Source organism: Neofelis nebulosa, chromosome X (assembly GCF_028018385.1).
Source record: "Neofelis nebulosa isolate mNeoNeb1 chromosome X, mNeoNeb1.pri, whole genome shotgun sequence".
NCBI lineage: Eukaryota > Metazoa > Chordata > Mammalia > Carnivora > Felidae > Neofelis > Neofelis nebulosa.
The window spans coordinates 42,998,357-43,013,313 of record NC_080800.1 but is presented as its reverse complement, the minus strand read 5'-3'; the positions used below and the strand labels follow the sequence as shown (position 1 = coordinate 43,013,313).

The 14,957-nt window shown below is 49.1% G+C and overlaps 1 protein-coding gene across 6 annotated transcripts in view; it reads left to right on the top strand.

Annotated features, from left to right (window-relative positions):
• OTUD5 (OTU deubiquitinase 5) overlaps positions 1 to 12,040 on the top strand; it is a 28,531-nt gene extending 16,491 nt beyond the window's left edge. For 3 of the 6 annotated variants that reach the window (XM_058712234.1, XM_058712239.1, XM_058712237.1), the window contains 7 exons: positions 3,439 to 3,503; positions 3,590 to 3,746; positions 3,845 to 3,993; positions 8,522 to 8,725; positions 10,197 to 10,398; positions 10,488 to 10,601; positions 10,906 to 12,040. In XM_058712234.1, coding sequence (XP_058568217.1) covers positions 3,439 to 3,503; positions 3,590 to 3,746; positions 3,845 to 3,993; positions 8,522 to 8,725; positions 10,197 to 10,398; positions 10,488 to 10,601; positions 10,906 to 11,030 — 1,016 coding nt within the window. In that variant the 3' untranslated portion in view covers positions 11,031 to 12,040. The remainder of the gene's footprint in view (positions 1 to 3,438; positions 3,504 to 3,589; positions 3,747 to 3,844; positions 3,994 to 8,521; positions 8,726 to 10,196; positions 10,399 to 10,487; positions 10,602 to 10,905) is intronic. The other 3 variants (XM_058712235.1, XM_058712238.1, XM_058712236.1) reach the window with 2 other exon arrangements.
• The last annotated feature ends 2,917 nt before the right edge of the window (positions 12,041 to 14,957 follow it).

Genomic DNA, 14,957 nt, shown 5'->3' with positions numbered 1-14,957 from the left:
TAACATCACCTGGAGCATGAGTGTTTGAAGTCACTGGTTATTTCTTGAGAGCTTGGCCTCACCTTCACCCTCCCAGATGTGTGGCCTTGGGCCAGCTGTGCTGTTTTTTTGTACCTCAGTATCCCTCCTGTGTAAAGTAGGGCTTTTTTGGGGTGAAGATGGAAGAAGTTGGAATGTGAAAAGACCTTAGTGGAACCAATTGTAGTACTGTCCTGAGGATTTCTGAGCACTCTTTGGGTTGGGGACAGAGGTAAGGTAGTGGGGACCCCCTTCAGCTGGACTCTGGGAAGGGAGAGCAGGTGCACGTTGCCCACAAGTGCAGCGTCAGCAAAAGAGGAGTTTCAGTTTCTATCAAAACAAGTTCTCTGAATTCCCCTACCTCTGCAGGTCCATTGGCCCTTTCCCCCACCTTGGCCCCCACAGGGAAATCCAGCCCAGCCTAGCCCCTGGTCCCATATGCCTACCCTCTCGGAGGAGGAGGGCTTTCTGGAGGACAGAGGTGGGGCTAGCAAAGTCAGGCAAGCACCGCCTCAGTGAGGGCTGCCTGTGTTTCTGCCCTGCCCTGGATGCTTTTCCCTGCCTTAGATCACTGTAAAGACTCTTCTCCTCTCCCTCTTTGGGGAAGTATTATTGTTCCGTTTTGCTGGTTCAGATAACATATTTTCTTCCATGTGCATGATCCCCAAACTGGGGTATATCTTATAATCAGGTAGGTGGGTCGTGCCGTGCCACTACCACCCCTAACAAAAGCTGCGATTTAAATGCATGTGTGGTACCACCTACCAGTGCATCTTAGAATTGAAGAGAGAAGGGGATATTTTACAGGGAGGTAGGTAGGAAGGTAAAGTTATACCTTGCCCACACTTAAGGGCCCTGGTTTGTGAAGCTTGTATTATTGATTTGATGTTAATTTGGTTGCTAAAGATTTGAACTATGGATACAGAAGGTAGACCTGTGGACCTTTGAATTCAGTAAAGGTTGAGACCCAGTCCTGCCTGTGTGAGGAGGGACAACCTAGACTCCTAAGTTTGGGGCATTCCTCTGGCTGAGGAAGTGACAGAAATGAGGAAGGGCTTAAATAAGTGGTTCCGGTGACATTCTGACTGACTTGTGGGTGGTTGGCCATCTGAAAGAGTCAGCATCTACTCGTAATAAATGGGACCCCATTTCTTGAACACCTAGTACACCTTAGGTGTTCAGCAAACCATACCCCTAGTTTTGACAGCTCCCTGTGAAAGGAAGAGAAGTTACTCTCCCCACTTCGGAAGAAGACATTGTGACCCAGAGAGCTTGATGGTCTTGTCCAGTGCCACACAGCTAAGAGGCAGCAGAGCCTTTCTGCTAAGGCAAAGGAGACAGTGGCAGGGGAATGGAGCAGGGGGACCTTCATGAGGTTCCCTCAGTTCCCTTCCCTGTCCCAGTCTCCCCTTTCCTCCATTTTCTTGCATCTGGCATCTAGCTCAGGTAGATCCATCTCCCAGGCCTGCAAATGCCTGTTGATCCTTCCCTAGGAACATCTCAGCCACCTCCTTGAGCTTGGCAGCCCGGCCCCTATTTAACCCCTTTGCCGCCATCTCAGTTCCTGTTTACTGCAGCTGCTGGCAGCACTGCCTCCTCATCACCCCAAGCTCATTCTACATAAATAGCTCTCGGCAGCCACAGAGGGCTCTGTGGTCCTGGCTTCTAAGAAAGGCGGCAGCAGGGGGCCCCCAGCCTGTGCGCAGGGCACATGACTTGCTGGAAGTGCTGCTGGGGGGTGGGGAAGAGTGTGGCCGCAGAACCCACATCCTTGTTTACATCGGTGAAGGGGCTACCCCTTCCCGCCTTCACAGCTCCCCTCCCCCTCAGTCCTCTGCACCTCCGAAGAGGACATGAGACAGGCATTGGCCCCGTTTTCTATCTCAGAAGTAGCATTTTTCTCCTTATCTCACAGAATCCTCCAGGGAGGGAAGGGGGAGGGCGGCAAAGGCGTTCTTCCGGCGATTCTTCCGAGGCAGACTGGCTCTCATGGAAGAACTCTGTGGTGTCCCCTGAGGGACTTGACCCTGCCCCAGTGCCCCAGGTGATCCCATCAGAGCAGTGGTCCTGGTCCTTTGGGGAGACAAAGGGAAATTCCCTCTTTGTCTTAGCCAGTGGACACCAGGTGGGCCTCGTCTTCAAGCCCACTTTAATTTCCCAGGGACAAGACTCCCGGCCTCCCCCCACCCCAGCCTATCCATCCAGTCAGCAAGCTCTTCCCGATTTCCTGTACTGTATTGGCCTCTGAGCTGGGGTGGACTTGGATGTAAACTGCTCTCAGCCCTCAGTGGAAGTCAGAGTGCTCAGGCAGAGGAAGTCCGCATACATCTTTGATAAATCTGGTGATACAAGTGCTCTGGAGGGTGGGAGAGATGGCGAACTGTATAAAGAACACATGGGTATTTGACAGGTAGGCAGCCGAGGAGAATGGAAAGAATGCCCTGAAAAGAGGAAATGGCATGTGTGAAGATCCGCAGAGTGAGGCAGGAGGAGCCTGGTTCTTATTTTGACCAAAACCCCATGATGCCTAGAACATTTGGGCCATAGGCTGCCTTTCCTGAATTAAGTTTAAGTTATGTTCATATGTGTCTTATTTCTCTTGCTAGATTATGTGCTTTTTGCAGGCAGGGGCAGGATTTTACTCACCTCTCTCACATTCACAGTACCCCACATTCAGGCCCCACTATGGGTAGGGAACTCTTGATTTGCTGAGTGGCTGGTCTGTCCCAAGCCCAGTGCTAGTCACCTTATACCCTTTATCTCATTGATCCCACAAGAGGCCTGCTAGGGAGTCATCCTACTTGTTCCTGTTTTGTGTGTGAGGCACATGAGGCTCGGAATACTTGGGTTGCTTTCTTCTAGTCGCTTAGCTCACTAGTACCTGGCAGAACTAGGCTTGGAGCCCAGTTGTTTTTCTTGTCTCTTCTTTTTTCATTTTTTTAACCTACAGAGGCCATGCTGGCTCCCAGGAGTCAGGAAAACTGGATTCTAGAGTTGAATCCGTCAGACTCACTTGCTGTGTGACCTTGATGAAGCCACAAACTCTCCCTGAACCTTGGCTTCCTCGTGTGAAGAGTGAAGGGGGAGTGTGGAGTTGCTGGTGCTCAAGGCCACTTAGGGGACTTAAAATGTTTATTGACTTGTCTGAGTGGCTTGGCAAGCCCTGGACAAATTCATCTGCCTGAGAGGACTGTGGTTGTGTTCCTCTCGCCTATACTCTTGTTCCTAAAGACTGTCCCTGCCTGCCTCTTTTTCCATGACCCCATTCTAGCCCACAAAGCCTAGCACTCTCCAGGCCTTTAGTGTAGGAAAAGGAGTTTTTCTGGCCCCCAGCCCTCCACCGCCAAGGATGTTCCATGACTCCAAACTCTTCTGGTGGCAGCTCTTAACCCCAGCCTCTCCTTTCTCCTCTCCCCACAGCTGACCAGGTATATGGAGACCAGGACATGCATGAGGTTGTACGAAAGCATTGCATGGACTACCTGGTGAGACCCTGTGGAGGCCTTGGGGTGGGGGCAGTGTGGGTGCATCTCCTCCCCCCCGCAGACCTTGACTCCAATCTGTTCTGCAGATGAAGAATGCGGACTACTTCTCCAACTATGTCACAGAGGACTTCACCACCTACATCAACAGGAAGCGGAAAAACAACTGCCATGGCAACCACATTGAGATGCAGGCCATGGCAGAGATGTACAACCGGCCCGTGGAGGTGTACCAGTACAGCACAGGTACTTCTGTGGTGGGTAGGTGAGCGATCGACTGCACCTGGTCTGAGCCTGCCCTGCCTGGCCCATTGTGGATGCTCCTTCCTTCTCTTTCTCTGCAGAACCCATCAACACATTCCATGGGATCCATCAAAATGAGGATGAACCCATCCGCGTCAGCTACCATCGGAATATCCACTACAATTCAGTGGTGAATCCCAACAAGGCCACCATTGGTGTGGGGCTAGGCCTGCCGTCATTCAAACCGGGGGTAAGTGGGTCCCCCTGCTCAGGATGACTGCTAGATACAGAGGCCAAAAACCTCTGTTGGGGTCTCAGTTATGCCCTAGTCCACAAAAATGTCCTGTACCCTCTGAGTTGCCCCTAAGGTCTCACCTTTATAAAAATAGGGAGTTAACTCGAGGGGATCTCAGGGCTCAGTCTGTGGTCTCCATTTGCCTGTCCGAGCTGGCTTACCCATCTTTCATGCCTGTTGATGGTTGACATTTTGTGATATGGAGGCACATCTGAGAACTGTGAACCAAGGCTTGATATGGGTATCTTGGCACCCACATGGATCCTCTTCTGAAACTCAGCAGTTATAGACAGCTGTGTTCAGAGACTTAAAGTGTGGGCTTGGCTATACTACTTACTGGCTGTGGGACCTAGGGTAGATTACCCAAGTAATCTGGGCTGATAGCTCAGCCTATACAGTAAGTGCCTAACACTGAGCCTGGTGCCTAGTAGGTGCTCAGAAGGTGGCAGTATGTTTTCCAGCACACGCTGACATTCTCATTCTCTCTCATAAACAGTCATCTTCTGGGGATTTTACTATCTTCTATTCAGGTTTCACTTCCTATAAGCAGAAAGTGCCCCTGCCTCATTTTAGGAAATGCACACCCTAACACCAACACACCCTCCAATGGAGGGTTTTTTGTTTTGTTTTTTTAAGTAAACTTTTAATTTTAGAATAGTTTTAGATTGGCAGAATTACTGAAATTAGAGAATTTCCATGTTCCCCACTCTGATTAGCATGTCAGCATATAACGTTTGTCACAATCAAAAGGCAATATTGATAATTAACTAAAGACCGTACTTTATTTAAATGACCTCAGTCTTTCCCTTATGATCTTATCTGGTCCAGGACACCGTACTACATTTAGTTGTCTTGGCTCCTCTTGGCTCTGACAGTTTCTCTGAGTTTCCTTGTTTTTGTCTTTGATCTGTTTACAGATCTAGTTTTGCCTTTTCTAGAATGTCATGGAATTGGAATCCTACAGTATTTCAGAGCGGCTTCTCACACATAACACTACGTATTTATTTATTTATTTATTTTTTTTTTTTTTTAAATTTTTTTTTAACGTTTATTTATTTTTGAGACAGAGAGAGACAGAGCGTGAACGGGGGAGGGTCACAGAGAGAGGGAGACACAGAATCTGAAACAGGCTCCAGGCTCTGAGCTGTCCGCACAGAGCCCGACGCGGGGCTCGAACTCACGGACCGCGAGATCGTGACCTGAGCCGAAGTCGGACGCTTAACCGACCAAGCCACCCAGGCGCCCCAACACTATGTATTTAAATTTAAGATTCATCCATGACTTTCTGTGGTCTGATCACTCATTTTTCTTTTTCCTTTTTTATTATTTTTAAAAAATTACATAAAAAATTTTTTTAATGTTTATTTACCTTTGAGTGAGAGAGGCAGAGAAAGGGAGACACAGGATCTGAAGCAGGCTCCAGGCCGTCAGCACAGAGCCCGACATGGGGCTTGAACTCACAAACCGTGAGATCATGACCTGAGCCGAAATTGGATGCGTAACTGACTGAGCTACCCAGGTGCCCCTTAAAAATTATTTTTTTAATGTTTATTTATGTTTTGAAAGAGAGAGCACGAGCACGGGAGGGGCAGAGAGAGAGGGAGACACAGAATTCGAAGCATCCTCCAGTCTCTGAGCTGTGAGCACAGAGCCCAACGTGGGGCTCGAATTCATGAACCTTGATATCATGACCTGAGCTGCAGACGCTCAACTGGGGAGCCACCCAGGCACCTCTCTTTTTCCTTTTTTTAAAAAAATGTGAATGCCTTAAGTTTTTTTTTTTCTTTGTAGGCTTGGGTTTTTTTTTTTAATGTTTATTTACTTATTTAGAGAGAGAGCACATATGCATGCATGCCAGAAGGGGAGGGGGCAGTGGGAGGGAGAATCCCAAGCAGGCTCTGCACAGAGCCCAAAGCTGGGCTCGATCCCACGAACCAGGAGATCATGACCTGAGCCAAAATCAAGAGTCAGACGCCTAACCAACTGAGGCACCCAGGCGCACCTAGACTTAATGGTTTAGAAGTTTTAGATCTACCAAAAAATTAAGAAGATAGTATAGAGTTCCCATGTATTCTTGTCTCCGCTTCTCCCGCCCAAGCCCAATAGTTTCGCTATCATTAACATTAGATGACTATGATACATTTGTTGTAATATTTGAACCAGTATTGGTACATTATTATTAACTGAAATCATGATGTTTTTTTAGGTTCCCTTATTTGTGACAATTTCTCACATTTTCATGTTTTTGATGACCTTGACAGCTTTGAGGAGTACAGGTCACTTATATTGTAGGATGTTTCTCTTTTGGAATTGACATTTGTTATAATATTTGTACTAATACTGATACATTGTTATTAACTGAAATCATGATGTTTTTTTAGGTTCCCTTGTGACAATTTCTCACATTTTCATGTTTTTGATGACCTTCACAGTTATGAAGAGTACTGGTCATGTATATTGTAGGATGTTTCTCTTTTGGAATTGGTCTAATGTTTTTCTCATGATTAGACTGGGGCTATGGGTTTTAGGGAGAAAGATCACAGTGGTGAAAGTGCCATTCTTATCACATCATGTCAGTAGTATATACTGTGAACATGATTTATGACTGTTGATGTTGACCTTGATTGATAGCAGAAGTAGTGTTTGTCAGATTCTCTCCACTGTAAAATTACTCTCTTTCCCCATTCCCTTTTTCATACTGTCCTGTTTGGAAGGAAACCGTTATGTACAGCCCACACTTGAGAAGTGGAGGTTATGCTCTATCTTCTTGAGGGCGTAGTATCTATATAAACTGTAGAATTCTGCAAGGGAGATTGGTCTCTTGTCCTCCATTTATTTATATCACTGTGGACTCAAGGGTATTTCTTTTATACTGGATTGTAATCCAGTACTATTTTTATTGATTTTGATGCTCACATTGTTCCAGTTTTGGCTGTTAAGAGCTTAGTTGGTTCCTACATCTCGTTGACATCCCCCTATCATTGTGATGGTGAGCTGTTTTAAATTTTGGGTTTTGTTTGTTTATTTTGTTTCATTTTGTAGCACTTTCTTAGCTTCTGGCACTGTGAGGTGCTCCAGGTTCATCTTGTGTATTTCTTGCCCCATTTCTAGAACCAGCCATTTCTCCAAGGATCCCTGGTTCCCTTTATTGGAGTATGTTATTAGAAACCAAGATCTGCAGGTGCCTGGGTAGCTCAGTCAGTTAAGCATCCGACTTCAGCTCAGGTCATGATCTTGTGGTTCATGAGTTCGAGCCCCACGACAGGCTCTGTGCTAACAGTTCAGAGCCTGGAGCCTGCTTCAGATTGTGTGACTCCCTCTCCCCTCTCCCCTCTCCCTCTTCCCCCTCCCTCCCCCCTCCCCTGCTTTCTCACTCTCTCAAAAATAAACATTAAAAAAATTTTAAAAAAGAAAAATCAAGATCTGGATGCTGAGTATGCTCCTTGTTACTGGGGTGTCCTTGCTTCTAGGCTCCTTCAGCTGACAGAGCAAGGAAATATATCTGTGTATACTAACCCATATGTATACACTTACCTAGAAATATTTCTATGTATACTCTTATCTAGAAATATTTCTTTATGTAACCATCTGTATCTATATGAAGCTGCAGTTCTTACTGATACCTCCAACAGATAAGGTACCTCATTATTTTAATTTGCAATTCCCTGATGACAAATGGTGTTGAGCATCTTTTCATGTGCTTATTTGCCATCTGTATATCTTCTTTGAGGAGGTTGTGTATTTAGACTTTTTTTGCCCACTTTTTAATTGACTTGTTCTAACAGTTTTACATACTTTTTGGACTATTACACATAGGTAAAAAACTACGCTTTACATCATAACTTAGTGCACACACACTGGTGTGTAGTATGTATATCTGAATTAAAATAATGTTAGAATTTTGTTGAGCAATAATTACACTTAATGCCTGGAATATGCTCTGATATTTTTCTCATTATTTCATATCTCATAGCCTGACGAAAAGCACTTTCCTACGGTGTCCCACAATTCATAACACCCTATACCATGACAGTACTGTCCTCTTGTCCCCTTAAATGTCCAAATACTCCCTTCGCCCTGTGTACACACAGCTAACTTCTCAGGTCAGGTAATCTTTTCTCCTTGTCCCATGTGGGCATAGGTGAGGAAGGCCTTAGCATTATGAAACTGAGTCATCTCTAGGTAAGGCGTCTTTAAATTCCAGTACCTGGCTGCCCCAGACATAGTACTTCAGTCAAAGTGTCTTGGGGTTGGGAGCAGGGCTTCTGAGTGTAGGAGTTTGGAGTGACAAATCCCACTACCCCAGCCTGCCTTCCCCCGATACCTGATGAATAGACAGCCTGCTCAGGGGGGTGCTTAGTAGGAGTACCTGCCTTCCTATCCCCTGTCTTCTGAGCCTACAGACTCATAATCCTGAGCCAGTTCTGTCTCTTGGCTGGAGTTCAGAGTGTCACCCTACATCCCTGTCCTCCGTGCCTTGCAGTTTGCAGAGCAGTCCCTGATGAAGAATGCCATAAAAACATCAGAGGAGTCATGGATTGAACAGCAGATGCTGGAAGACAAGAAGCGGGCCACAGACTGGGAGGCCACAAACGAGGCCATTGAGGAGCAGGTGGCTCGGGAATCCTACCTGCAGTGGCTACGGGATCAAGAGAAACAGGCCCGCCAGGTCCGCGGCCCCAGCCAGGTGTGTCCTGGGCTCTGTCACTGGCCTGGCCAAGAACCCCTTACTTCCCATGCTCTGCCCCCATACTGGCAGAAAAAAATTAAGCAGTTTTGACATCTGGGAGAAAAGGAAGCTCCCAGCCCATTCTGTACCGCATCTTGGCCTGAGTCTTGGCATTGTGCCTTAGAACTCTCAACACCTTTGCAGAACAAGCTCTCTCTCAAAGAGTGAGGGAGGCCAGCCACTGGTGGTGACATGTGGGATTGATGGGTAGTTCCAGAGGGACAGGCTTTTGTTGAAGGTCCTTGTGCGTCAGGCTCTGTACTGAGGATGTAAAATCAGGTCTGGCCTGCTCCACTCTCAGAGATCCCCTGTCTACTGAGGGAGACATACATCAGTGAAGCCCTTGACCCTGTCTAGGAGACCAGTAGTTGTGGGGGCTCTGATCAGTCTTCACACAGGAAGGTTGAATGTTTAGGGCAGAGAGGAGGCAGAGCAGGCAGGCATTTGAGGAATCACAAGGAGTTTAGAGTGACTGTAGATGCTGGAAAGAGTTGAGTCATTTACTTAACAAATATTGATTGCAGGTCTGTGCCAGGCATTGTTCTCAGTGTACGGGGGTACATTGGTGAGCCAGGCAGGCCCAGATCCCTGTGCTTGTGATGCTTAAATTTTTGCAGAGTGGAACAAAATAAACAGTAAACATAATGAGTACACTAGTTGAGAGGTGGGACAGATGAAACATGTAGAGCAGGGTAAAGGGAATGAGTAGGGCTAAGGGCGTTGAGAGGTCACAGTATTAAATAACGTGGTCAGGGTAGGCCTCAGAGCAGGTGAGATGTGAGCAAAAGCTTGCAGAAGGTGAAGCAGTTAGCTAAGTGCATGTGCCAGGCAAGGCAGAAGGCCAGCAAAGGCCCTGAGGTAGGGCACACCTGGTGTGATTTGGGTGTGGTCAGGAGGCCAGTGTGGCTGAGCAGAATGTAGTAGTAAATGAAGTCAGAGGTGGTGGGGCCAGATTGAGAAGGGGCTTGTGGGCTGTGGTGAGGACTTTGGCTTTTACTGTGAGTGAGGCAGAAGCCATTTGGAGGGTTGTGAGCAGAGGAGGGACAGGATCCCCTGATTGCTGAGTGCAACATGGAATCTAGGGGGCAGGGGTAGAAGCAGGGGCCTGTGAGGCAGAGGCTACTAGAATAATCCCAGTGGTAACTGATGGCAGAGCTGGCTAGGAAGGAAGGAGAAAAGGGGATGGAATCTGAATGGATTTTGAAGGTGGAAGTATAGGTTCCCTGTCAAATTGGCTGTAAGGGTGTGAGGGAGGATTAAGGAGCTTACCTTTGTCCTGTGGTCTGCTGTGTGACCAGGAATGATGGTGGCCTATGTAGAAACTGTATCATAGCCAGGATTCCGGGAGGGAGCCAGCCCTCAGGGATGGGGCATAGGAGGGTCGTGACTGGCGTTGGTCCTTCCCTCCTCCTCCTCCTTCCCACTGCAGCCCCGGAAAGCCAGCGCCACATGCAGTTCTGCCACAGCAGCAGCCTCCAGTGGCCTAGAGGAGTGGACCAATAGGTCCCCGCGGCAGCGGAGTTCAGCCTCTTCACCCGAGCACCCTGAGCTGCACACCGAGTTGGGCATCAAGCCCCCTTCCCCAGGCACTGTCTTAGCTCTTGCCAAACCTCCTTCACCCTGTGCACCAGGTCAGTGAGTTGGTGACAGGGAAGCATGCTGGGGTTAGGAGGTGCTGCCTAGGTCCTGGGCCCTGCTTCTGACTATCCCTCTGCCCCAGGTACAAGCAGCCAGTTCTCGGCAGGGGCTGACCGGGCTACTCCCCCCCTCGTGTCCCTCTACCCTGCTCTGGAGTGCCGGGCCCTCATTCAGCAGATGTCCCCCTCTGCGTTTGGTAAGCCTCCTCTGTCTAGGGGCCCAGAGGCCAGCTGGGAATTGGGGAGAGAGAAGAACCAACAGACCCCATAAGGGGGGCCTTCCAGACCTCTGGCCATCTACCCAAGAAAAGGGAATTTTTCAAACCCAAAGGATGTGTCTGGAGGGGATCTGAATGGGATTTCATAGGCCCAGAGGAGCCTTCTCCATAGAAATGTAGAGGGGCCTGGATAGGATCTCTCTAGAGCCAGGGATCAGCAAAGGGTGAAGAGAAGGAGGGCTGGAAGTGCTCCATCATCCTTTTCCCCTTCCTCTTGGCCCAGCAGGTCTGAATGACTGGGATGATGATGAGATCCTAGCATCGGTGCTGGCAGTGTCCCAACAGGAATACCTAGACAGTATGAAGAAAAACAAAGTGCACAGAGATCCACCCCCAGACAAGAGTTGATGGAGACCCAGAGACTGGAGACCATCTCCCAACCCCCACCACTCCTGCCCTCCGGTGCCGACCCACCTTCTTTGGCTTTCTTCCCTCTTGCCTTCTTCCCTCTCTCCCTTCATTTCCCTCTTCCCCACTTCCCTCTGGCTGACCCACCACTGCACCCCCTTTCATCGCTGCCACCACCACCATCACCCGTCTCTTTGCCAGCTGACGGGCCCTGTTGCCCCCTGCACAGCACCATCCCTGCACTCCACAGGGGACTTGGGCAAGGGTGCCGAACATAGGCGAGAGGCACACAGAGACAAACCAACTGGCAGCCAGGCAGTCCCCGAGGAGAAACATTCAGACAGAGGAAAGTCTCCCTGCCCCCCTCACTCCCTGCCCTGTTTCTTCCAACTTCAGAAAAACTTGTTACCCCCACCTCCACAATGATGCTGGGAAGGTGCGAGGAAGAAGTGGGAATTCCCTTTCCCAGTACCCCAAGAATGTCTGAGCCTTCAATGTTGAATTTTTTCTTTATTAAAATGTACTTTTATCTTATAAAATCAATCAATCCAAAATGATGTAGACAACAGCATTGGCTCTGTGAAGGCGGCATCTCTGGTTTGGGAGCAGGCAGGCCATGGGCCACAGAGGGAGCACAAAGATGTGGTTGCTGTCTCTAGCCTCCAGCTCTGTGGAGGTGGGCAGTGTCTAGAGTGCAAGCCGGGGCAGGGTGGGGGGCAGGGGGCCAGGTGTCATATGGGCTTTGGACACTGAGACTCTGACCTCGCTGCATTCCTATTGCTTCCACACCACCACCACCACCACCACTACCACCACCACCACTGGTCTCTTGGGAATCTTGGGGTGGGAGGCACCTTTGAGGATCATGGCAGCCACCGCCTGCCCAGGATTTGAGTGTGGGGAGTGGGAGCAGCCTCAACAGATGAGGCACCTGTGCCCTGCAGGTGTTGACAAGATCCACCATCTGTAATGTCCTTGGCACAATAAAACCAAATGTCAGTTTCCCCTGAGCGCCTCTGTTCTGTGTGGGGCATGGGATGGGTGGGGCTTTGGGCAGAGGCGGTGATGGCATAGGCCTTGGCTTGACCTCTGAGGGCTGCATGCTCTCCAGTACGGTATTTCCCCAGGCCCGGGGTTTGCTCATATTTGATTCACTGCTCACTAAACCAACTTCTGGACCCGTTCCTAGCAAGAAAGTTCCATCTTTGCCTGCGGCCCCTGCCTCAATACTGGCACATGTAGCCTGCCCACCTTGTGTCCTGGGGTATGATGGGAGCAGAGGACTATGAGCTTGAGGGCTGGGACTGAACTTCCAATTTCTCTGCCTGCCTCCTTGCCTGCATACGTTTGCTCTTTCCTTGTGATCTTTGATAAGGAATGCTTTGGAAAGGCACAACAGAGGCCTCATATCAACGTAAGTTTAGTGGAATTGACTGGTGGGGCCTCCTGGGTTTAAGGAATGGTTAAGTTCTTTCTTATTGATGTCCCCAGTCTTCTAACACCCCTGTCTGCCTTTCCTTGGGGTAAAGTCAAGGCAGAGAAGGATGGCTGGTCCCCATGTTTTGTCAAGAATGGGGTTTGTTTGTTTGCTGTGCCTCACTAATGGGGCCCATGTGGAAGGGTGCATGTCTAGGTCTGCCAGTGAGGGCATGGCTGGCCAGGTGGCCACCTGTGGGGTGTCTGGAATTCACTGGTCATGCATGCAGATGTTGGAGAGTTGGTTTGAAACCTACCTGGCTTTTTCTAGATGTATGGCCTTGGTCAAATCACAGGCTCTGTGAGTTTCAAGGGTCCCACCACGTGTACAACAGGAGTGATTAATGTCTACTACCTCACACTCTCTGGTTGTGAGCACAGAGAGAGAATGCATGTGGTCAATATAATGTATGATAGCACGGTGCCTGGCACGTTCTGAGAGCTCAGATGTTAGCAGATAGTATTTATTATCCTAATACTGAAGTTTCTGCACCATTTGGCCCCTGCCTACCTCTTCTTGCTGCTCTGTCCAGTTTCATTGGCCTCTGCCTGGAATTTGCCCTTCCCCTGTCCTGAGCCCCCAACCTTGTCCTTCAAGATGGGTAGAAGGTCACCTTCTGAGAAGCCCTGTGTGACTCCACATTCTCACTTCTATCCACAAATGTGTCTTTACTTCTTCCCCAATAACTGTGCAAGGGCTGTGATGCCTGACTTAATCTGTGTATCTCTTAATATCTGCACCCCTGCCAGGGCCTGGCAGGCTTACGGTAGACCCCTAATAAATACTGGATGAATAAGGGAGAGTACATGTGTGTATTTGCTTTTTGAGTGTTGTCTGTGTGTGACTTTGGTGAGTCCAAGTCTTCACATGCCTCTCACAGTGTCTCCAGTGTGTGTGACAAGGGCTTGTTTCCAGGTGTGTCAGATGGTGACTGAGTGTGGGACTCTATCTCTGGCAGTTTATGCCTGTTTCTGAGACAAGTGCATGTCTGCGTGGGTCTGTCTGTGACAGTGCATCTGTGGTTTCATTCTGATGGGGTGGATGTCCGTTTGTATTCCTTTGACAGATTCTAGGTAGCTATTTCTGGACAATTTCAGTGACAACGCTGCATGTTTGCTGGTTGTGTGTCTGACTGGGTCTATCCACATCTGTTTTTGTGACACTGCCTATCCATGTGGCTCTGTTGCATAAGTATTTATGTCTGCCTTTGGAGCAGTACTTGTGTGTCTCTGGAGCATCTGTGTGTCTTCCTGTGACAGCCACAAGGTCTCTCATTTCTGGGACAGTACAAGTCTTCCTGTGATAGTGTGTGTCTGATGGTGCCAGTATCGTGACAAGTTCTGGTGGTGGTGAGTCTGACATTTTTGTGTCATTGTCACATGGCAATGTAGGTCCATGTGAGTCTCTCTGGAGTGCCTGTCTTTCTGTAACAGTGTTTCTCTGGGTGTCATTCTGGGACATAACTGGCAGCATGCCTGTCTGACAGTGGATGTCAGTCTCTGTGACAGTACGTGTCTGCATCTGTGTCATGTAAGTTTACATGAATGTGTCTGACAGTATGGGTTTTGTGTATATCATATGGTACTTTTGTGAGTGCCTTGAGTGCATATCTTCTTGTGGCATGACACTGTACTTATTTTTCACAAATTTGTGACTGAGGGTATTTTGCCACCTGTCTGAGCTCTCCCCGTCCGTCTCTGCCATTTGGAAGCATACTCCCACGCCACCATCACTCTGGCTTGCTCCTCACCCCCGCCCAAGATCCACTTCCCCCTGCCATTCCAGATTCTAGACGTGCTTACTGGGCTCGTGGCCAGACCTAGCCAGGTCTGGCCAGGTTAAGGGCTCTGAAACATAGGCCTCCGCCTCAGGGCTTGGGAACGCTGTCTTTGACCAGCGCGTCCCCCGCGGTGGTGGTCAGGAGGTCTACCCCTCCCTGGAAGCTGGGCGGGGTTCTTCCAGGATCCCCGGCTTCAGTTTGGGGGGAGAGGCCGCCGGTCGCCTTGAGGGCTCTTGTCCTGGGTGCTGAGCACTCTTCGGGGACCGGGTCCAGGGTAGCCACAGGCTCGCATTCTTAGAAGCCGGGCCTGGCATTATCTCCACGCTAATCTCGAAGCAGCGGCTGCAAACCAACTTCCTAGGAAAGGAGGCGGTGCAGTTATTTTTTTAAGTTTATATCTATACACATACACACACGCATATATATAAAAACAACACCGCGCAACAACCAAAACAAATGCGGTCGCTGCAAAGGGATTCCCAGAACCGGTTTCCTCTTCGCGCGCGCCCCCCACATTTGCATGCGGGCCCGGCCCCCGCGGAAGATCCGGGCATGTATTTGCATAAGGGGGTACTTGAAACGTTGAGGGTGGTATGCAAATAAGGGCTGGCTCCGATTGGCTGGGGTACAGCAGGTGCCGCGTCCGGATTGATCAAAGCCAAGTGGGCGG